The sequence below is a fragment of the Perca flavescens genome, chromosome 11 (assembly GCF_004354835.1).
Source record: "Perca flavescens isolate YP-PL-M2 chromosome 11, PFLA_1.0, whole genome shotgun sequence".
Taxonomy (NCBI): Eukaryota; Metazoa; Chordata; class Actinopteri; order Perciformes; family Percidae; genus Perca; species Perca flavescens.
In genome coordinates this window covers 19,432,212-19,456,189 of record NC_041341.1, presented here as the reverse complement: position 1 = coordinate 19,456,189, position 23,978 = coordinate 19,432,212, and the positions used below count along the sequence as shown (strand labels likewise).

General features: G+C 40.4%; 1 protein-coding gene across 2 annotated transcripts; it reads left to right on the top strand.

Moving 5' to 3' along the window:
* Positions 1-12,112: 12,112 nt before the first annotated feature.
* On the top strand, positions 12,113-14,980 carry sox21b (SRY-box transcription factor 21b). Of its 2 annotated transcripts, XM_028591637.1 has the most exons (3): positions 12,113-12,259; positions 12,935-13,053; positions 13,205-14,980. In XM_028591637.1, the coding sequence occupies exon 3, from the start codon at positions 13,222-13,224 to the stop codon at positions 13,954-13,956; it is 735 nt and encodes a 244-aa protein (XP_028447438.1). In that variant the 5' UTR covers positions 12,113-12,259; positions 12,935-13,053; positions 13,205-13,221; the 3' UTR covers positions 13,957-14,980. The 2 variants fall into 2 exon arrangements, with proteins under 2 accessions (XP_028447438.1, XP_028447437.1); XM_028591636.1 differs by lacking the exon at positions 12,113-12,259 and having other exon boundaries at positions 12,808-13,053.
* The last annotated feature ends 8,998 nt before the right edge of the window (positions 14,981-23,978 follow it).

The following is a 23,978-nucleotide window of genomic DNA, read 5'->3' as shown; positions in this document are numbered from 1 at the left end:
GTGAAGGGGTCTTTTATTTGGGAGAAATCTCCCATCTCAGACCAGCGCTTTGCCTTGATGCAGATCTTCATTAATCTCCGGGGCCGCTGTGGGCTCTACAGCAGCCTGCCGTTTTGATGGGAATTGAATTTGATACTGCATTGTGGCTTGTATGGAAGCCAACAATGGCCTGTGTTCCTTCCTGTGTCTGTGCACAATCAGAGAGACCCAATTAAATAATTTGGTACAATAAGGGGGAACAAAAGGATACCCAGGCATAAAGTGAGGGCTCCAACATTTGCATTCTACCTATTTCTGTATCATGTTAATTAATTCGCTTTGAAACCACAAGGGGAAGGCACAATGGAAAACAGTGCAGCTCATTTCAAAGTATGTCTGAGGATGCTTTATATTCAGGTGACATGCTAAATCAACATTTTACAATAGAAAAATCACATTTCTCTTTAAAGTGCCAGAGGCAATCAAAAAGTGACTTTTCTTTATTTTAATACAGTTATTTCTTAACTTTATATTGGAGAGTCATTATTTCAAAAACCCATTTCTCTTTAAAGTGCCAGAGACAATCAAAACGTGACTTTTCTTTATTTGAATACAGTTTTTTCTTAACTTTATATTGGAGAGTCATTATTTCAAAAACCCATTTTCCTGTTCTGCGGTAAATTCTAAAAGGCTCTTCTGTAGCTCCGATAAATAATCCCACCTCTGTTTGAATAGAATAATTTTGCATCTAAAATGACTGTCTGTATGATAACCTGCTCTTAATTAACAATGTGTGAATTGTGTGATATATAACTGCTTTTGTTGATGGTAATATGTCATATTCAATGAAGGGTAAATGAATTATCCACGAGTGGCCCGTGATAAGCAGTGATGGGACCCATATGGAGCTGTCAGTGGACTGCTGGTGGGCTCTCCTAGTCCAGCCGCTGTAATTGAAAGAAATGAGCCATGGAGCTGACACATTAGCAGTCTCCCCAGAGATGGACCACACAGCACACTCACACTAGCTAACACACACACACACACACACACACACACACACACACACACACACACACATACACTCACTTTTTTATACATCATCTATACAGACTCTATCTCACTGAAAGTATAACCCAGACAATGTCAGCCAAGCTGACGCAGGACAGTGCCCTACTGTAAGTGAGACAGGGTGTAAGATTGGGTAGGTCTCCGTCTGGGTTAAGGGGATAATGAGAAACTGCCCTGCAGTGAGTTAATCAGCTCATCGCTCTCCCAGCACTGCCATTTATTTGCTGTTTATTCCCCGGCACACGGCCCCCAGGGGGAGGCCTGTCTGTGAGGCAGCACCTGCAGCTTCCCAAACGCTTGATTTAGTGCTGTAAATGCTGCTTGTGGTCCAGATTACACTGGACAGTGATCAAACCTTATTTGCACTCCGATTAGACAAACTGCTCCCTGCACTGACCAGGCTGAAGCAATTCTCCTTTAGCAATTTTATACTGCTGCCCTGCATAAAAATGATTAACACTGTCTGGATAAATGTGGCAGCCATTCACCATAGCCGTATTCCTGCATAGCCTTGATTCTAAACCTGGTATCAGTCCTACTGCTATAAGCTAAATATTATGTATAAAAACAATCTATGTATCTATCTAATCTAATTTATGTACGTTGTTCCCAGTGCCCAGTAGATCTTGGATGTACTGTATCTTCAGTCTTTCAGGCAGAAATAATATGTGAAATTACAAAATATAACAGCATGGCATGAACATTGTACAGAGGGGTCAGACAAAGTAATGCAAACACGTGGTTAAAAGATACTTGATCCTGGAAGACACTAATCCCAAACATTGCTACAAAGGTTTGTAATATTACGTTAAAAGCCAATTTGTAGAATGTATTTGCTAGACGAAGTATACAGTAGCAGGTACTTGGGGTTTTCAGAGCAACCTGTACATGAACAAAGCCCCTAAGTGCCCAAAACCTCTGCCCAAACTTTGTATCAATGTTGTTCCTTCAGAGTTTTCTATACACCCAACAATACTAAGTTTACGTTATACAAGCCATTTTTTTATTATAGTTTATTACATTGTTTTTCACATTTTACTTTGTCTATGACTTATGTGCAACCCATCTATATGCACACAGACACCATTCACACACACATGCACACTCCTAAGAACAGACAATGCATCCTGTAACCTTCAAACGTATTGTGTTTAGAGTAGGTCCCCAGTTGCATTCAGAGTGAAAAGCACTCCAGCTCGGTCATTGTACAGCAGATTTTCATGCTTTAGCGCTACACAAAGCCTGCTCTTTCCACCAAATGATCAGGCCATCTTAAATGTTGTTGAATAGGTACGTATGTAGTACATTGGCAAGGTCTCTTTTCTTTCTTCTACTTCTGTGCAGAGGCTAGCAAAAAACATTTTCTGATCTGCTCTCTTTGCCCTGATCCTCCCCCAGAATGCCTCTATCATTTTTCTAGTATTTACTGTATTACCATAACCCTGATGCAAGGCCTATTTAGAATTGTGCTTGAGCGAGTGGGAAGCTTATTACGGCAAAGGGGAATTATTGTGAAGAAAAAGTACAGTGTAAACCGCTGAAAGCTTTCATTTTTTCTTTCATTGTCTCTCCTGCCTTCTCGAAACAACCTTCCTTTTTCAGCTATCAGAGCAAAGTTCTTGTCTTTATGCATGAAGTGCATTCATGCATCCTGAAAGAGACTTTAAAGGTTGAGCACGGTTCAAATAAAAAGGAAGGTGAGCTACGGCTGGACTCAGTTTGACTCAATGTTTATAACCTTGCCATGCAGAATTCAAGAATGCTGAGGAAATAAATAAAGCTGGCTATAAAGCCGCAAGCCACAATGCTGGGAAACATATTGGTATTCATTAACACGTTTTGTCCAGGTTGCGAAAGTGATGTGATGTGTTGTAGGTTTTGTGAGATGTGTTTGGTTAATTAAACTCAAGATTCAAAACTGCAAACTATCGCTGTTGAATTTGAGTTAGGGAACTGACAATCACAGTACTGATATTCTTTCATATATGTATTTCTTTTTCTGGGAGAAATCATTCTTTAGAATAGTATTATTGTATTTGTATTGATTTAGAGTGTGCAAAAGATATGCATCTTGAAGATGAATGTACGCTTAAGATAAGCGATAAGCTACAAAGAGTATTTTTCTTAGTTGTCAGGCCCCCTCCCATTGCTCTCAGCCCCTTTCTCTCTTCATTTTGCTAACTGGTGCTCAAAGCCTCTCCTCCGCTGACCAAGCATCAGCTTCCCTGTGCTGATAAATGGGCATCTTTGAATTGATGGCAGGCTGGAGGAAAAAGAGATAATCCTAGATAATGTGGACACAGTTTTCATTTCTTGTCACCCAATTAAACTGCAATTATCCCAAGTGCAGGAGAGGAGAAAAGTGGAAAGAATGGCCAAAGAATGGGAGAGCGGGGCTCCCTGGGACACTCTTTACCAGACACATTAGCCCAGATTTGCACCATCCTGATAAAAGAGACCCATTTCTTGCACTTGGCAATGCACAGCGAGTGGCAGACCAGCTGCAACCTGGGGTTTAGAAAAGAATGCCTGTGCAATGTTTGTGCCATGCCTCAAAGTGGTTGGGAAGAAAAAGATCAAAATGTATACAGGTTGTCGTTCCATTAAAGCACTGTGGCTTTTGTATGGCGCTCCATGTGTCTTTAGCTGAGGACATCAAGGTTTTATCCCTTAATAGCCCGTATAGATTTTTTATATTATTATTATGCAAATGTCCAAGGCACATTGTCTGAGAGAACAAGTGTGTATTTTGTGAAACCTTTGTCATCACTGACTGATCAATGTAAGAACCCTGGAGCTGACTACACAGGGGTTCAAAGACCTTCAAACAACTCTTAGCATATCCAAAAGTGCTTTGACCAAGAGCTTGTGTGCACCTACTGTTCCTTAAAAGAATCGACCACTGCTTTAAAAAAAAGGGGACGCTTCCTCCGTGAATTGTTTGCCTCCACATGAATCAAGGCTGGGTGAAACTCTCCCCTGGCACAAAATCTAAGAAGTAAATTAATGTCTTTTGTAATTACAGTTCCTCTTCGTAATTATCACACTGGACAATTTATGGATTAACATATTGATTTCACTTGACCCTTGGCTAGGCTTAATTTGGACAGAGAAGATACTTTTAGCTTGTGCTGCCAAATGCAAGCAGCCCTCAGGGAACCTGCTGGAGCTTTGCTCTTTAGGCGTGTCACAGCATCTTTAGCAAACGTCCCATGGGATGATGATCTGACTCACAAAGGGTCCTGGCCTTCGGGTTGGCTATCTATTCAGAGTGTAGCTCTGCACGGGTATTGACTTTAGCCAAACATAAGAGAACTGCACGAGTGACAAACTGAGAGGCGCATTGGTAAGAGTAATTCATTAATCTTCACGCAGGCGATTAGTGCTTTGAAGTCTTTGATTTTGAAAAGCTGTGCTCCTTGCTTTACTATCCCTCCCCTTACAGTCTGTTTAGATAAACATTGGAAATACACAGATTAGTTTAAATCATTAGGCAAACATCTTAACACACAAACACAGACTGCCTGCTTTGGAATGCTGATAAGTGTAACCCCTCTGCAATGGCATCTAATGATGCTGTCGCATGTGCTTGTGTGCACAGAATCAGCGTCAGTGGCAGTAATGCATTGCTGATTATGGAGAGGGGAGAATACTCTGTCAAAATATGATCAATATTTCCTATAAGTGCCCCCGCTGCTCTGCATGAGTAATGGCCTGAATAAGCAAGCCACACGAGAGAGGCTAGTATGAATTTGGCCTCTCCACTGCTGTGTCCATCAAATAATGAGATCACCTGAGACAGCCACTGTCAACCCCCCCCGCCCACCCTCGAACGGGACGTGCTGACAGGACACTTGCCCTCCCATTGATCATATTGTCATTCAAGTCGGTGCTTAGGAAACGCATGTAAACACACACACACACACACACACACACACACACACGTGTTTGGATACAGATGGTGGAATGCAATGAAAATATTACTAATGTTGTCCTGTGTTATCTGTCTTGTATAATGAACTCTTACGCCAGTTATAGGAATGGCCACATGTTTTGTCCCTGAGGTATGTCAGACAACACTGCCATAAAGGGCTCACCTAGAGATGTGACATTCAGGCGCAACAATGACCCATCTGCAGGAATTCACTTATTTCACTCCTTTTGAAAAGTGATTCCCCCCCCTCTCAATGACATGGTTATTATCTTGGTCACTTAATCTCCTCAAATAAGATTGATTTGTCCTTTCAGGAAGTGTAAGAGTGCCTCTGTCAGAAGGTGCTCAGGCCATGGGAACCATAGAGTTCCAATGCATCCTCACAATTTTCCCATTTGATGGAGGTCACAGTCACTCAGGCTGCTTCTTTGACATACTGATGAGTGGACGCACAAAGGCCCTTTCATTGTTACAAGTGATAGAGAAGAGCATAGCTACAGGGTTGGGAATGTGTCACGCAAATGCAGACACGCACCCTGAACTGTCGGAATATATTTAGATAATAATAAGCAATGGTGCGACCTTTTTTAAAGAACTGTTACAGCTTTATTCTCTTTCTTGTCTTTGTGCAAACTTAATTAAATTATCAGGTTTCCCCTTTTCTTTTTATAAGTATGCAATTTTTATTTAGCCTGTTACAGTTTTTTTTTCGATTGCTAAACGACAGTGGGCACAACTGGAGTCACATGTGCAAAACGCTAACTACAGTCTGCACAGCAGCAGTTCATGTGGACCAAACTCTAGTTCGTTTCATTGCTTGAACACAGTTTTCAAAACTTTACACACTTATCCCATGACTTTAACCACAACGTGCACAACACTGTAGATTTACAGCACTTTGTTCAAATGCTAACACACTGCTGTCAAAACTGTTAACCACGCATTCAAAACAGAATAGATTTCAGTCTGGTGCCTATCAAACACTGCTGATTGGAATGATGCAGACATCCAATGTGATGAAGAAAACTTGCCACATGATGCTGGAGCGAGTCAGGATTAGTCACACTATTCTTTGGTACTGTTACGTATGTACCTTTATGGCGTTTTTCCATTACATGGTACCTGCTCGACTCGCCTCGACTCTACTCGACTCTACTCGCCTCGACTCGCTGTGCGTCCATTTTCCATTGCAGATTTTAGTATCGCCTCAGCGTGGCTGGTCGTCAAAGCGACTGCCGTGGGCGTGGCTTAGTAGCGTCGCATTTCCCCCGACTCATTTCCTGGTTCTCCTTCTCCGTAAACATGATATCAAAGAGATAGTTAACGTTTACTGCTCCAGATTTCCCACCGTGGTCACATATATATGACTCTAGAGTCGCTACTCGCTTTGTTTCTCTCACATATATATGACTCTAGAGTCGCTACTCGCTGCAGAGATAATCGCCGTCACTCTCTCACTTCTCCCTCGCTCACTAGCTCCCCACACACACACATACGGCGACTCGACACACACACATCACACAGGCACACACCAGCGCACCAGTATAACCATCAGGCCACTTGTATGCTACGGAGAAAGCTCTGCGTGGAGCCTCCGGCAGCAAAAAATCACCGCTGGCTAAACTATTTAAAAATGCTGTCTCTAGCTAGCAATGCAGTGATCAGTGACGCTTCTTTCCGACCAATCAGCAGCCTGCAGGGTTTCACGTCACCTTCTCGGCTCGCCTCAGCTCGCTTGGAACCTCGACTGAGCAGGTACTAAAAAGTACCTGTTAGCAGGTACCAGGTAACTTTTTTTCGTAATGGAAAACCAAAAAAGGCGAGTAGAGTCGAGGCGAGGCGAGTAGGTACCATGTAATGGAAAAGCGCCATTAATTTTTTTTCCCCAGTAATTCCATAAATTACTAGAGACAAAATACTTTATTGAAGAAAACTGCTGATTTTCATTCCTTCTTTTTTACCTTATGTAAGAATTGGTATGCTATACAATCTATATTTTTTCCTTAAAATAAACTGTTGAGTAGTGTCAAGTCACTCAAATTGTTCAAACTGTAAAGATGAAAAAGTTTGTAATTTGTGTATTGGTGTTTGATGCTAGTGTTTTTACCCTCAGTGTGTTCTGAGTGACAGTGTGTGTTATCTCAGTGAGGCTTGTGCATAGTGTTTTGCAGCTGATGTGAACTGTTTAGCTCAGGTGACTGTTGGTAGTGCAGACTGTAGTTTGAGTTTTGCACATGTGACTCCAGTTGTGCCCACTGTCGTTTAGCAATCGGAAAAAAACTGTGATAACTCCTTTTTGACTAGACTGTGAGATTGAACTGACAATAGACAATGATTTACACAAAAGCAAAACCAAATCAGAGAAGGTCATCTTCCATAGACCAGTGAATACTTCAAACAGTTTTGCAATTTAATTTGATCATATTTCGCTTTCATTTATTTTCCATTGAAAGGCCCCTTAACTTGAATAAATCTTGACCTTTAACTTTACTTTTTCTGTGTTGTCACCTTATGTTCATTCAAACCAGATGAACACAAATCCTTATATTCCATTCTTCATCCCCTATTCATAACATCAGGGAAAAGCGGTAGGGTCAAAGATGGTTAATAAGCTGGAAGCACTATACTGTGTGTGTGTGTGTGTGTGTGTGTGTGTGTGTGTGTGTGTGTGTGTGTGTGTGTGTGGGTGGGTGTGTGTGTGTGGGGGTGTGTGCTGATGTTGTGTGCAATGTTAAAGACAAACAAGTTACCCTCTGGATTTTTTTTTCAGCTCCTGAAGGACGATGGCACACCATGAAAGCCCAAATAGCATGTTGTTGCGCTGCCACGGGTTCAAGGAGATTGAATCTATACTATAATGAAGCAGCCTCAATTCAGCTTCCACATAAAAAGCAAGAGACTAGGAGAGGACTGAGAGAGAGCAGTCTTTGTGGGGTTGAAGGGAAAAGGTGGATAAAAAGAATTGCCTGGGTGCATCAGTTTTCTCTGATCCCAACTGGAACTATAAATGTATCTGAGAGATGAGCTATCTGTGGCGGGCTGTGCCACAAGCAGGCCTTTTCTTCCCTCTGTCCCAATGATGAGTTAGCAGGACCTGGAGTGATAAAGCTGATAGAAGCGCTGCTATCAGGTGGCAGTCTGGGTAATTACAACTCTCTATTTGGGGCTTTGCAGCGATGCTGTGGCGATAAGGGGAATATAATGAGGAAGAAAGGCCAGCGATAATGTATCCGCTAAATGGTTCAAAATAGTCTATCATGGGAAAAGTCATCTCAGTGCCTGGAGGGATACAAGTATCTGTGGATTTCAACCACAGGGCTCTGCGTCAGAAAATATGTGGAAGGTTTAAGTTAAACATACGCCCTGTGGGGGGTAGTAGCAATCAGAGTTAAAAAATCTGACTTTTTACAAAGGCTAGGATGGGGCGTTTTTTTAATGATCGAGGAAGTCGTTTGATTGCCGCTGCTATTTTGTTTGCCCCTCAGGGTTTGAAGATATTCTGCAGTGTGAGATTACATATAATACTTTGACAAGCAGCGGTTTAAAGATGAAGGTCTTATCAACCTTGCGGACTCCACATCCTTCTATGTAGCCATTCTCCTTCCATAATGTGCTTTCAAAGTTTGTTGTATCTGTCAGTTCAGGTCCTCGAAGATGGAACTGACAATCACTTCTCTTTCTTCCCTCTTTTACCATCATTCAAGCATTCACACACACACACACACACACACACACACACACACACACACTCACACTCACACACTCACATACTCGCTCAATCCTCAGGGCCATTTGCCTTTTCCACTCCCCAGTATTTAATACACACCGCAGTGTGTTCTATCTTGTATGGCTGTTCTATTGTGAATTACAGATTCCCTCACTAGGGATTATGACCACTATCAATAGTATTTTCACTAATGTGATTAAGTTAATACTGTGCTCTATGAGAGGATTATTTCTCAATTCCTCTTGATATGCGTAATATTTAGGTTGTGGTTGAGTAAATATTTTGGTTCTTCACCAAAATAATTCCCACTGAGACAAAGAAACGAAAGTCTGCCCTAAGGAGTAATAAAGACTGTATAATTAGTATGATTACAGAACTGCACAACTAATTTGGCACTTATTGAATATATTTTGAGAACACAACGTTCAAAATAGGTCACATATTTAAACCACAAAAAATATTAACTTTATTCACATTAATTATGTATTTATTCAGACATTCTGTGTGACTCATTTGAAGTGACGATGAAGTCGGCATTGTCTCTTTACCAATCCGATCATTATATTGCCTTGCACTTAAGCATATTTTCTACATATTGTGGAAGCTGTAAAGAAACCTCATTAGACAAAATGACTTCTGATCTAAATGCAATCATCTTTAAATAGTAATCAATTGGATCCCTTCAACGCTAAACTGTTTGTCATTAGCACTTTATCAAAGGCTCACTTAAGATAAGACTCTGCAGCTAATGGCGCGTTATAGTGACAAATTGACTTTCAATACTCTCCACATCATGCAGGAAACACTGCTGTCCCTTAGCCTGTGTAACATGTTCGCTTTGCTTGAATGTTTGGATTTTGTTTCCTTGTTCAGAAACGTCTATGATATGAATACCTTTATCTTAATCTTTCGCAATTGGAATTTATCTCAGCCAATGATTAATAAAAAAATAGGCTACATGATGAAAAGAGTTAACTGAAAATACACAGTAATTATGCTTGAAACAATATTATATGTATTCCTTCTTAAAGCCTCAGTAATATAACGCCATGGCTTTAAATGTTTTTTTTTAGCAAAACTAATGAAATATTTTGGTCCAGATTTATGCTGTTTATTTGCAACCATAAATCCTTAATCTGAAAATCAGCTGTAAAAAGTGGAGCACGAATTGGCATGTTCATATATAAGGATGAATAAAAATCCTCAGATGAAAATGAGATGACCACCTTTTACTGTAAGATGCATTTACTCCTTCTGACTTGGCCATGGCCTGCATGGGAGCAGTTACAGCTCATAGCTGAAAAGGAAGGGGACGATCCAGGCAGAACAGTGATCAGACAAGCAGAATGAAACCACATCAGGTACACAATCAGGACCCCTCCCTCTCCCTTTCTTCAAACCTCCCTGATAATGAGCAAACTTTCATCTTGCTGTAAATACTCTCCACTCTGTGGGGTTTGAAGTGGCAAACAGAAGATATCGTTGTTTACCCTGCATGCTCACTTTTTTTTTTACCACCAGTCAAAGAACAGCCATCTGATAGCAAGAGGTCAACTTGTGTTTCTTAAAAATCTATTTATTTAAAGACTTGAGTTCCCTTCCTCCATCCTACAATAATCCTAATATATAAGGTATTTTTATGCAAACTGTGATTATCCAGGGATCCTCATCAATCCTCTCTATAATTTGTTGTGCTTTCTCCTAGAGTTAGTGGAGTGTTGAGCAAAATAAACAGTTTGGTGCTATCATGAAGATTCTTGCTCCTCCAGGGGCTCCTATTTCAGAGTGATGGCTTTAGCACTTTAGAGTGAACTGCGTGCGATCTCTCTGGGAAGGAATATGTCCCCATGTGCTTGTTGTTGCTGCTGTCTGCCTTCTATTTGCATGATATTTTTCTATTCAGTCTTATCATCAGTGTGCTGTGAGGTGGGAGTGCTGGCTCCGTCTCAGAGGCTGGACCCGGGCTTTATCGGCAGGTAATTCTCCCACTCTCACTAACTCATCTTGAATTATTTAAGTGTTATTTCCAGGATTCAGGCTAAGGTAAAAGAGGGGGAGAAACACAGGTTATTTTTCTTTCTTTTTTATCAGATCTCCCTTAAATTACTAAATTGAATAAATTAAGGTTTTCTCAGTCTGCAAAAATAACAAGCTGTTTTGTGGAATAGATACAATAAATCTTGACATTTTGATGAGAAGAAAACATGCTGCATGGCTGCGCCTGCTCCCATTATTAATACAGGCTCAACTAGGCCCTGCATCATCTGAAATCCTCCAACACATGTTCTTAAAAAAAGAGGCAATGCTTAAGGCAGGGAGGGGATGTACAGTATTTCTCTACATTGTCAAACAATCCTAAACTAAATAATACAATTAAATAAAACTGCAGAGAGTAATAAAACATTATGAAATCAGGAGTCCAGAAAAAAAGAATGTGCGCAGACACTGAATTGCACACCTCTATAACTGTCAACTCCCGATAAGAACTTTCCACCGTAACTTATTCATATAATTCATTGCAATTTTTGCCCGTTTGTGTCATGAGAGGCATGTGCTCCTGCGGAGTGAGTGGAGCGCTTCATTGCAGTAATGTTATCGAGGTGAATGACAAGCCGACAAAAGGGGCGCACGGTGTTGAGAGATGCTGCGACTCAGTTTAGGCAGCATGTTTGTCTCTCATCTGGTCCTCTTGGCGCGGATCATCCTCACCTTGTCAGGTTTCCTACTTGAGACAAAAGAGCGATCCCTCAGTGAGCTTTTTCTGCGCTGCAATAAAACAGCCCTAATCCTTGTTAACAGAACATTTTAAACAATCTCAAACCGGAGCAATGAAAAGGGCGCTGTCTCTTAAAAATTGCGCATCACTTGGGGATAGGTCAGCGTCATCACTCAACTTTCACCCTCTCAATAACGTGCTCATTATAATTATCTAAAGTAATTATTTGGCCAATATTTTATTGAATAACAATAATAATAATAATGGAAATAACAATAACAATTCCACGTTATATATTGTGCAAACTGTCCTTATTTTAGGCTAACTCGTTAAAAAAAGAACATTACATTGAATTGAATTAGACATCCATTTATATCCTAATTTAAACGCTCGACCTGGAGCCTAATTCCTCATTTATAATATTGTTCGATACAGCCGTTCTCTATTTCCTTTTTTGTACATATATAATTGTACAACGAAGAAGGTGCGAGAACAAACCACTTAAACCTACAATTTACTCAACAAGTCCTGCAGATAACTATAATTGCTTAGTTGAATATTCGACAACCTAATTTCAGTTGTCGATTCGCTGCCCTTGGGAAAGTCCTTTGAAGTGAAAGGGGGGATTTCAGGAAAGTAATTAATTTCACCCAGCACGATTAGAAACACTTCAGACCTCTTCAGCGTTTGTGTATTTACGACAAATGCCACAATATTAGAAAATTAAAGAAGACATTCTTTACCTCTCTTGTCGCACACTATTCAATGGCAGTGTCAGCCATGGGGAAGGAGAGAGGCAGGCAGAGACACAGCACACCGGTGAGGATGAAAGGTGAGAAAGTGGAGTGACACCAGCGGTTTGATTGTCAATTAAACACATGAGACAGAGAGGAAGAGGCGATCAGGCGTGTAGCCTAATGATAAATGTTGTAAATAAAGTGAGAGCGCGTGCGTTTTCTTCAAGTGTTTAATCCCTCAGATACAATGCCAATGCAAGTTGAACTTCCCCAACATAGCCTACAACAGTCAACATAGCCTACAACAGTATATTAGTGGAAGGCTAATACATGCTGCCACCCTCGGGAATTTCAGGTGCAGCCGTCGCTTAAAAAAGTTAGACTAAATACTTTAATTGAAATGAACAATTCCGATTTGCTTATTATAAGTAGAATATGAAGCTAATGAGTCGAAACTACACCGGGCTTAAAAAACACTCTCACACAATAAATAAACATAGCCTATATAATACGAGATGCTTTTCCTTTCAAACAGGGTGGGATCTTTTTTTTTTTTTTTATCGTTTAGCAAGTGGTCTGCGTACCAGGCACCAACTGCGCATGCGCCAGTTGCACTTTCACTACCTGCCACACAATCCTGTATTTCACATGGGGCAAGCGGGAGTTCTCATCCACTTGCGTAAACGCTGCTGCAGAGTGGTGGTTGACAGTCTCAGGCGACAAGAGGAAAACAAGACAGCAGCTTTTTTCCCTTCTCTTCTTTACTAAAGGCGTATCACCGGTGGATGCCACCATGAAGCAGAAAACATAAATTGAGCATTTATAAGGACGCTGCCACTTGTACTTCACTGAAGATATTCATCGGTGGGATGAAGAACTGAAGTCTTAAGTAAGTAGCCAAAACATGAGCTGCAGTTGTTGTGAAACTTATAACCTAATTGTTGAACTTGTTAAAGGAGTCTTGTGTGGTGTGTGCTTTTTGTTCCGATTTTATTAAAGTAAGGCTATTTATACTTATTTGCTCTACGTTATTTTTCCAGAGAGAGTTTGTGCCAACATGTCTAAACCAATGGATCACGTCAAACGCCCGATGAACGCTTTCATGGTTTGGTCCAGAGCCCAGCGCAGGAAAATGGCTCAGGAGAACCCGAAAATGCATAACTCCGAGATCAGCAAGAGATTAGGAGCGGAGTGGAAACTTCTCACCGAGTCTGAGAAAAGGCCATTCATCGACGAAGCCAAGCGACTGCGAGCGATGCACATGAAGGAACACCCAGACTATAAATACAGACCGAGGCGGAAGCCCAAGACTCTGATGAAAAAAGATAAGTTTTCCTTCCCTGTGCCCTACAATCTCGGGGAGCACGACGCACTCAAAGTTAACGGGCTTTCCGCGGGAGCACTTTCCGAGTCCATCATGGGGCACCCTGACAAGGCAGCTGCGGCTGCGGCGGCTGCAGCGGCCAGGGTATTCTTCAACCCGTCCATGTCGAACCCCTACTCCTTTTTCGACCTGGGATCCAAGATGACTGAGCTTTCCCCACCTTCGTTTTCGTACGCGTCTCCGTTGGGCTACCCGCCGGGAGGCGCCACGGCTTTCACCGGGACTGGTGGCGGGACGCACACCCACACTCACTCACACCCGTCCCCGGGAAACCCAGGCTACATGATCCCTTGTAACTGTACGGGCTGGCCCTCAGCAGGACTCCAGCCGCCCTTAGCATACATCCTGCTCCCCGGGATGGGAAAACCTCAACTTGAACCGTACCCTGCATATGCTGCAGCATTATGATAAGGCCCGCTTTGGACTTCTGAGAAAATGAAATGTGAAAAAAAAGCTATTCATGCAAGAGTTTTATTATGCATGCACAAACTTGTACATGTGATGAAGTGCTCGTCGTCTCAGATATCACATGTGTATGTATATTGATTAATGCCTTTATCTAAGGTACTGCTTATTTAGAGAACTCTCTAACCTATTATTAGCCATCACCTCTCACAGGCCAGAGCAGAGGGAAAGAACTCAGTGATGGCAGAAATGCACACATTTGAGAGGAAATGGTATCAGAGCATTTTGTAAAAACAAACAAAAAAAAAAAAAAAACATTTTGAATTCGATTTCTATCTTTTGCAAGTTGCACCTGCTTTGACTATAACCTGTTGGAGTCCAGGGCAGCCTAATTCAATGACCATATGAATCACAGGTTTTTCTCTCAGATGAGATCTCGTTGTTGTAGGCTAATGGGTTGTAATTCATGGATCAAGGAGGATTTGTCACATGTGTCCCCTCTTGAATGACTGTAAATGTGTACAGATAAAAATGACTCTTATTTGCCGTTATAGGCTTAGTGTTTGAGATAGGGCCAGGAACCTACGTATTTCACTAGAAATGCGGTGTATATTTTGAGTTTTTAAACCGTTTTATAGATGTCTGTAATATTTATTGTTTAGTGGAATCTATGGTGACCCAGACAATTTTCAAAAGGACAAGACTAGTTCTGTTATATTTGCACATGAAACGTAGAGGATGTAGGCTAATTTATTTTGAAGGTGATATTACATTTCAGTGGGCTTGATGTATCAAACCGTTTCTCCCTCCAAACAGTTAAAAAAAAAAGAAATAAACATTTAAATGCAGGTGGAAGTTTATTCAAGGAGTTTATCATTTCTGGATCCCTCATCCTCCCACTCCTCGTATCATGTGCAGCAGAAGAAAAAAAAACGTTTTTAACTAACTCTTATGGAATTTGTATGTTTTGTGTTTTCTTTAACCTCCGTTATGTACTTCAACCTATTGCTACTGTTCACTTGTTGAGCAAAGGACTACAATAAAGCGTATTCGGATTAAACGGAAGGGATTCGCGGCTGTAGTTCTTGATGAGATGAACAAGATTGTTATCTTTTCTTTTCCTGCTCCTCAGTCCAGGTGAAGTGTAAGGTATCCTCCAAAGGCCGCTTTTGTCCGCGCTTTGAATGGCATTACTGGGGGTGGGGGGTGGGGGAGTGGATCTAAATCAGCCCATTGTAATCAAGAGCCAAAACCTTATTTATCAGAATTTTAATCGTGAATAGGAGGGAAGATAAAACTGTGTGGTACTCTGAGCTTTCTTTTCCCATGCAGGGAGAAGGGAAAAAGAGAGAGCTGCTTTTAGGCTGCAGAACAAGCTCGTCTTTGAGGCTTTTAAACAACCTGAGCTGAATGTGTGTGCGCACTCAAGTCTGAAAAGAAAAACAAAGTACATTTAAGGGACACGCTCATTACAAAAAAGCATGCTGATCGATCACTTGCATGTTCTCACGTGCGCGTGCGTGTAGCAGTTGTGTGTGTGTGTGTGTGTGTGTGTGTGTGTGTGTGTGTGTGTGTGTGTGTGTGTGTGTGGGTGTAATTAATATTAGATCTATAACGTGTAATGTAGCCTATGCTGTTAAGCAAACTGCCCCTCCTAGGTTACACTGAGAGATTAATTCATAAGGATCAGAGCGATTATGCAAAACTAATTTGGACAGTCCAGGGATAATTATCTCCGTCACGGTTAATTAAACCCTTTCACCACTATGTTCTCTATTGTAACACCCCGAACACTTCTCTCCACGGAACTTCCTTCTTGGCCCCGAAAATAACGCGCAAGTGACCTTGTGTTTCACACAGTCTGGAAACTGTGCGTTTTTGACACCATCATTTGTTGCTTCTTATTTTGATTTCATGACTTATTATTACAAGTCCAATGGTTATTGTTGTTTTTGTTATGCCACGAAATGAAATAGATTTAAAGCATGTGTAAATAACAAAATGTAAAAGGCTATTTTTATTTTTTAAATAACTGTAGGCATCATAAAAGTGCAAGCCAGTAGCTGTCTGATCAAAACACAGAGAAGGTCGCCATGTCTGTAAAAGAACTTGCATTACGAGTTCAGTGGCCATTTCTTTCTCTTTCTTTGGCCTTTTTATTATATATATTTTTTTCCTTGAGGAAAAAGGGAAGAAAGCTGAAAGAACTTTTTTTCAACTCTGGGAGCGTTTAGACGGTCGAGGAGGTTTTGTCTGGGAACAAAACGTGGGTTGGGAGGTTTTGTGAGAGTGTTGTTTGTTGAAGTGGAGCTCAGCAAAAGCGGCTGCTTTCCCTCATTGTGATGAAAGCAATCAGTGGTATTTGGAAAACTGTTAGCATTGTGCACTTCTTCTGTGTCCGTTGTGGTGGATTTCTTTTCACAAGGTTTTTTTCAGCCGATCCAGCTGGCCGGAGTGAATAGCACTGCAATGTGTACACGCTTTGTCCCTCCAAGCCCTTCAAGTAGCCCACATTGAATAGAGTGAGTTGACACTGCATGACAGTGAAACAACATAATAAAAAATACATGAGCGCATGAATAGAAGCAGGCGCATAAATAAATAAAATGGGTGGCCAAAACTGGATAAACTGAATGACAAAACGGTGAAAGGGGAACAAAAAGATATTTAACACGCTAGATTAGCATTAGAATGCAATCTACAAGCCAGAACAATTGATGAATAGGTTTACCGGCCAAGAAAGAAATGGACTAAATGCCTTTTGAATAGATAGCCTATGTTTTTTTTCTGTCTAAGACGGGAACTGAATGGGAAAGGTGGAGATGCAACTATGGAAATAAGTGGGAGAAAACTTTTCTTATAAAATGTTTTCACTCTTTCTTCCAGGATCAGGGGCAATAAAATCCGTTTCCCAGGGTAAGATTAAGGTTCAGATTCTGTGATTATCACATTGTATTAAACCAAACTTAAATGAACAGCTATTCTAAACAGAAGTCACTTTTGTTGGCCTCAAATATTTTTTTCTAATTATTATCAAGGAATAACTTAATAAATTAACTTAATAAAAAAAATGTACATTTGGCCTACTAATTTACATATTCTCAACCCACACAATTAGAAGTGAGAATAGCTTTTTAATAGATGGTAGATGGGTATATAGATGGCATTGTGATAGGCATCTGGCCCTGACGTAAAAAGCTGTGAAGGTGCTGAACAATGTGAGCACTTGGCAAAAACACTGGATAAACTCCAGTGGTGAAGAAGGCTTTAAATGAAGACTTTTTTTAATTTAAACAAACTAGTCATTAGCTACTCAGTCATGTGTCAGATTATAATGCATTTCTCTTTGTATTAGAAAAGAGTTAAAAATAGAGAATGTATCTCTTTACTGACAGTGTGTACATGAGCTAAAGACAGGTCCTCCTGCAGAAGCAGACTATTAAGCAGTGCGTTCATTTAAGTTGTATCCTTTATTGATGTCTGTTTAATTCAGAACAAACAGGAAGTTCATTTCTGAAAAGATAACCGTTAAGTGGTTTTAATGAAACCTTTGCTGTTTCAAGAATACAATATGCAGAACGCCAACTGAATTGGAGTATTTTAAATTGAAAGCAGCAATGATTCAAACAACAAATCTATGTGTGTTTTTGGATATATTGCAGACAAACAATAAGAAACAGGAATTGAGTTTATATTTTAATAAGAAATTAAAAATCCTAACCACTTGCCTTGGTATTTGACTGTAACTTGACAGCCGATACAAAGGTTCCTACAGAAGATTTAAAGCTATATGGCTGCCTCATGGTTTCATAAGCCCCCTCGTCTGATGCCCTGATATCATTATGTCTTAGTGTTAAACCCTTTATGTGCCTGTAAGACATTTGTAGAAGTGAGATTAGGCAAATTAACATACATATGTATCACCGGTTCAACTATGTTGACCTTAAAGGGACATACAATGGTTTCCTCATCCCTAATTTGCCCAGGGCTGCCCCACAAGCATGTGGATTATCACCTTGCTTCAATGGCTAGAGATGGATAATTTTTGTATTTTTTTCTGACATGAATAATACATTAATATCATCTCTTATAGGATATTTTCCCTATTTGTTTGTAGTAGTCTGCTTCTTGCCCACCTGGTTGTCATATAGCATGTGTGTGCTGTGTGCAACGCTGGGAGACATACAGCTAGTGCTGGCTTCTCGGTGAGGAACCTCAAAGAGTCTTGATCACTGACTCCTCCATCTCATTTTAGGCAAATCAAAGTGTGAAAAGTCTCTCCTGAAGCAATATCTCCATCATCAGGTTGGGCCAAGAATGTTTATGAAGGCTGTGTGTCATATTACCTGTAATCTCCAGAGTGTGAAGTGCTGTATTTCTTACTTCTCTATGCTCCCAGGAGGGAAAAAATGCCAAAATTATCTTGCATTGCACCTTTTCCGCAACCCCTCTACGTGGCAAATCAGAGCCTCAAAACCGTACATGTCGCTGTGCCCAAGGTCACCGGGAGAAATGAGAAATCTCTGTGTACTGTACAGACACTCCCTATAAACATGCTACACAGTCTCTGAAGTCTGACTCTGCTTTAAAGAAGTCCAAGTTTGTTTAATAGTACATAATGCAATAAGTCGATGGACCCCTGCTGGAGTTCAGAGAGGGAACGCTTGAATTAGGTTAGGGGCGAGGAGTGGAGGTGTGTGTGTGTGTGTGTGTGTGTGTGTGTGTGTGTGTGTGTGTGTGTGTGTGTGTGTGTGTGTGTGTGTGTGTGTGTGGGGGTGTCATGGGTTGGGGGGTAGTTGAGGTAATCTGGAGTTTTCAGGTGAGACGATTGAACTGCCCCCATAGTTGTCTGCCATTAATGCATCCAAGAACGTTAGCAACATCATCATAGCCCTACTGTTATTTATACGTCAAATACATTTTAGGACACTTCTTACGTCAGAAGAATATTTCTTTAATTTTTCTGCCCTGATCGTAGCTGATGAAATTATACTCCTTGTGTGGAAACATACAGTACTGGTCACATTGCTGATGTGAGAATACACTATTTTGCGGGCACTGTGGATGTTTGGGGTCTTGGAGACTCCCTGCCCTTCCTAACAGCTCAAAAACATACAAATAACATTGCTTTATCAACTTAATATATATATATTTTTTTCCTCCTAATTTTATGAGAATCACTTTTTGAGATGACATGTTTCTGAACTCTGCTACAGAGAATTACATGTTAGTTATCTTTGGGCTCTCAGCTGTAAAACATGGTTTAGTAAAATGGACTTTTTATATGCTCTATATCTGAACTTTTTGTGCCAAATCCAAAATAAGTGTGTTCACAAACACAATTGTCAATATTCTGTTAAGATTTCTGTTATTGGAGTTTTGTACCAGTTTGCTCATTAGAAGTCTAACAGGAAGTTGAACATCTCTGGCATCTAACTGACCTCGCATATAAGTAACGTCATTCTTTAGGCCAACATACTGTACATTTCTTTGTCTGTTAATGACTTTTTGGCCAACAAAAGAAATGTGTATTTCCTCATTCATAACCTATATAACATATAACACTTGAATAATGTTATTGTTTGGTGTAATAACAAAGCTGTATGGTCCTTGTATTTTTTTTTTCACCTTCATCAAATGTGCAATCCTAGTTTTGAGGGGGAAGAGGGGAAGATATACCACTACCAATACCACTTTATTTCTACATATTGGGTCAAGGTAAATTTTTTTTTAATTTAATTAAAAAAAAAAAGTTTGCATTGCAATCTTAAATATTATTGTTGCACAACCCCAAACAATGAGGAAGTAATGTACGGGAAATGTCAAAACACAAGAGTTGACTTTTCTCATCAATAAATGAACAATGGATATTAATGCCCCCCTGCCCTCCCATACAAAAAATCTGAAGAATTTCCAAAATAGATTTTAAGCATCCTCTCTAGATACTCTGCTGTCTTTCTGAACACATCGGAGGAACAATTTTAAAGTGTGCCATGAAGACTAACAAGAGGTTGTTGTATCCCAGTCAGTTTTAAAATAGAAGGAATGTGATAAGTGAGAAAAAGACTCTGAAGCTCCCACTGCTGTCTAAAGGAACTCACTGCACTATTAACTTATATGTATATTCAGTATTATAAGAAGGAGCCTTATTTTACAAGCCATGTTCAGACACTACAAAGGCTGGTTTGAAAATATACAATTTAATATGAGAATACTATATACAAGCACATTTATTTATATTTGAGAAAAAACAGATGTTGTAGGTGACACAATTGAATATTTGACATTAGACTTTTTCAAAAGATCATATAGCTGCTAGGTAGTCACTGAAATCATTAAGTTAATAAACCAAAACATGAGGCATAGGATTATTTTATGAATCCATCAATAAATTTAAATAATGTCAGTTAGCAGCCTTAAAAAAATGTTCTTAAAACTGACATGACATTTTTTGTTCCATTTCCAAATGACCGCTGGCAGAGATTGCTGGCTCTCGTATTAATTCTCAGGTTTTGAAGGAAAAATATATCTATCATAAGTAGAAATAATGAAGTTGAAGAGCTGATGCCCCGAGGAGCAGTCACAAAGAATTATATCTTTCTATAACACAGGACACAGGCAAAAGATAAGTACCTGTCAGTTGGCATACTTTTGCTACATGTGCCTATCAATAAAAGAGATTATTTTCCCCAGTTATTACAACAAAGATCTGCGGGGCTCGAAGATTGCACCTTTAATGAGAAGGAATGATTTCCTCCTGCACACTCACAACCACACTTGAAGTGAGTGAGCTGTAATGCCATCAATTTTCCCTCTCTCTCAATTTTTTTCAACAACTTATTAAAATGAAATATTGCCAACATTCATTCACAGGGATTATTTATTAAATTTTAACAGGATTATGGTGTGCAAAGCTTGATTTGGGATTCACACCCTGTATTGTGATATCGTGGTTTAGCAGTCAAATTCTGCAGACTTGTTGTAATTAACGGTGGCAAAATAGATCATTGCCAAATGATATGTTGCTCCATAGCTAATCTTTGTGTACTGAAATGTTGGAATACTGAAGGAAACGTTCAGTGGATGGAAACTTGGATTTTGTCTCTATCAGTGGAGGATGGATTGTCATTCTGTGGGCAGTACTTTTCAGTTGAAGAGACTCCAGTCCAAATTGCAGAAGGTGATTTCCTCGTAGTTGTTAAATGTTATTGCTGACATTGATCTCATGTGTGTCGCTGCTTTTCTTTACACACACAGTTTTGCAGCCATGGTGTAATGCACTGGAACAACCCTACAGATGCCTCAGTAATGATGATATAAAGAATGCAAGTGTATGTACCTCGATGACAGCAAAGCAATAACTCGTACGGACACCTTATCATATTCAGCAGAAAATCCAACACTTGCAAAACATGTCTTTAATCTCAAAACATGGCTGCTTCATGAAACGTGCCATTAGTTATACTGATGAAGGAGCATGACTTCACACCTTAATTGGGAAGTAATGTGAAGGTCCTCAGAACAAATCTATTATGAATGGTCCAACCAGACATCACATGCAGGGATCCTTCAGACACCCCATACTCTTTAGCCACATAATGCTGTTCCTAGTCATATTTTGTTTTGGACAATTCCCATGTTCTTTGTTACCACAGAAAGGGTTACATTGAAGGTAATGGCTTTTGATCATTGTATTGCTTTCGTTTTTTACCTGTGTATGGCAAGAAAATGGATCTATAAAAGGATGTGAACAGGGAAAGCAATCAAAAGTCTGGCCTTCACTCTCACTGTGCTGCTAACAAAATATTACAAGGCTAGGAGCTGCTGAAGTACTTGCATACAGAGAGACATCTCTGCCTCTTCTCTTTCTCGCCACTGAGAGGCCCTCAACATTTTTCTTTATTATTCCATATCTAAGATATGTGGTTTTATTCAGCCTCTTCTTCTGCAAAGTAAAATGCTGCCCAAGTTACTATTAGCAATTAAAAATACCATATAAATAATAAGAGCAGAAGCATATTATGTTGAAATGTTGCTACATGCACAGATGCATGGAAAAGTATGGAACTTTCAGCATTTTAATTCAAGCACACTGAAGTTGTTTGTATGAAAAATAAAATGGGTCAGGTGGAACAGTGCCCTTTGACAGTCCTTTTTAAAACGGAAAGAAACCTGGGAATAGCGGCATCTCAAAGCGAGGGCACCCACACAAACTCTTACAGGAGACACAAATGAATTTGAATGTCTAAAAGCAGACCTCTGCACTTTGATATTAGTGCAGACAGGTGTAAAAATATACACAGCTTACACAGAGCAATAATAAGAGATTTATGTATGTAGGGCGCAAAGAAAATGCCGAGCTATTGCCTGCTGCTGTCAGGTTCATTTTCCTGTTGCGTCATTCACCATGCCAGCGCACAGTGAAGCCAAATATGGCAGGATCCTCTATTTCTTATACTGCGTGCATCATGATCTCTTGTCAGGCAAACAGATGTCTGAGCAGGATTGTTGGATGTTTGTATGTGTATGTAAGAAATGAGTAAACAAGTTGAAATATTTCCCCCTTAATTTGATGCACAATGCATCCTGACAGCTAATTCAATTCATGCAGATATCTAAGATCTAGTGTCAAATGGCAGGTCCTTTCTGCTCAGATAAATAAGTTAGTTTAGTGGCAGGCAGCTAATAACTCCATATCGCCACTCAATGCGGCGAATCAGGCGTTTCTATTTGTCCTGTAATATTATCACCTCATGCTGACCCTATCTAACCTTTTACCTGTACAGTCAATACACTCAGAGGTGATAAAAGACCATGAGTGAATGGAGTGTGTGTAATGTTGCAGCCAGCAGCGATTACAGAGGTAACATGAATACTTGGAAGCGATACTGAGACAGGGCTTTTTGTGCCTCCTAAATTGCTGGACAGCTCCAGGGCTGACATTTAAAACATAACATCACCAAACAAAAACACATTAAAAGAGAAAAGCTGACCAGGGGGCTTTAAGCAAAAACCTGAAATTCAAGTTTTGGCGAAAGCAACTGACCCAAATTTCCTGCCCCTTATTCTCCTTAACGTGCTTCTGCAAGCCTGGGCCCTGGGGTGACGTATCCCTTACACAGGGATTGCCAGTGCATTTACATAGCATGGTTAATGAGAGATCAACACCAGGAAAGCGCCTTGAATATAAAGCTTTCTTGTAAAAATAATGAGCGAGCGATTGATCCATACTCAAACAAGCCGGTTTGCTGAGTTAATACCAAAGGCAGATTATAGCCAGTGCCAAAAGTGCCCTGGCGTGCGACGCTTTTTGCTTAGAGGGTCCCAAAACTTGTCATCACATTAGCACATGGTCAAGGAGTACATCCTACCACTCTCATAATCTGCTTTCCTGCACAATTAGCCTTCTATAATAAGGCAGCTGCCTGACAGCCAGCAGGGAGAAAAGAGGAAAATCACATAGGATGGATGGATCGTTTATTGCCACTGAAATATAGACTGTGATGTGATTCTCTCTCCAACTCATCACCTACTGGTCCTCACATTAGGTCTGAATGTTGTGACAACATGGAGGCTTGCTCTTCTTTATTGTGCCAAGCATTTATTGCACTTTGATGAAGCCAGACAAAGGAGGGTAAGGGTGGGGGGTGTAAGAGAGAGAGAGAGAGAGAGAGAGAGAGAGAGAGAGAGAGAGAGAGCACCCATGGCCAGGGTGGATGCGTTTTTTAGCTCAGAAAATCGGAGAGAATCAGATGTTGGAGCAGGTAGAATGGCAGGGGATGGCAAGTTTTCTGAATAAAATAATAGATAATTTCATTCCGACAAAGGCGAGGAAACTATGGGCAAGAGAACAAAATAGCAGGAAGGGATGGAGAAGGGAAGGGGTTTGAAAAGAATAAGAAGAATTCAGTGCTGCTTCTTGCAAGGAAAAAAAAAAAAAAAACATTGATGACACCCGGTTCCATTCTTCCGCTCTCCCCTTTCTCTGCTCCTCGCCTCGCAGCACGGCGGGCTAAGCTGGGAGC

Coding starts and splice junctions, on each gene's coding strand:
- sox21b (XM_028591637.1), top strand. CDS start 13,222: ATGTCTAAACCAATGGATCACGTCAAACGCCCGATGAACGCTTTCATG.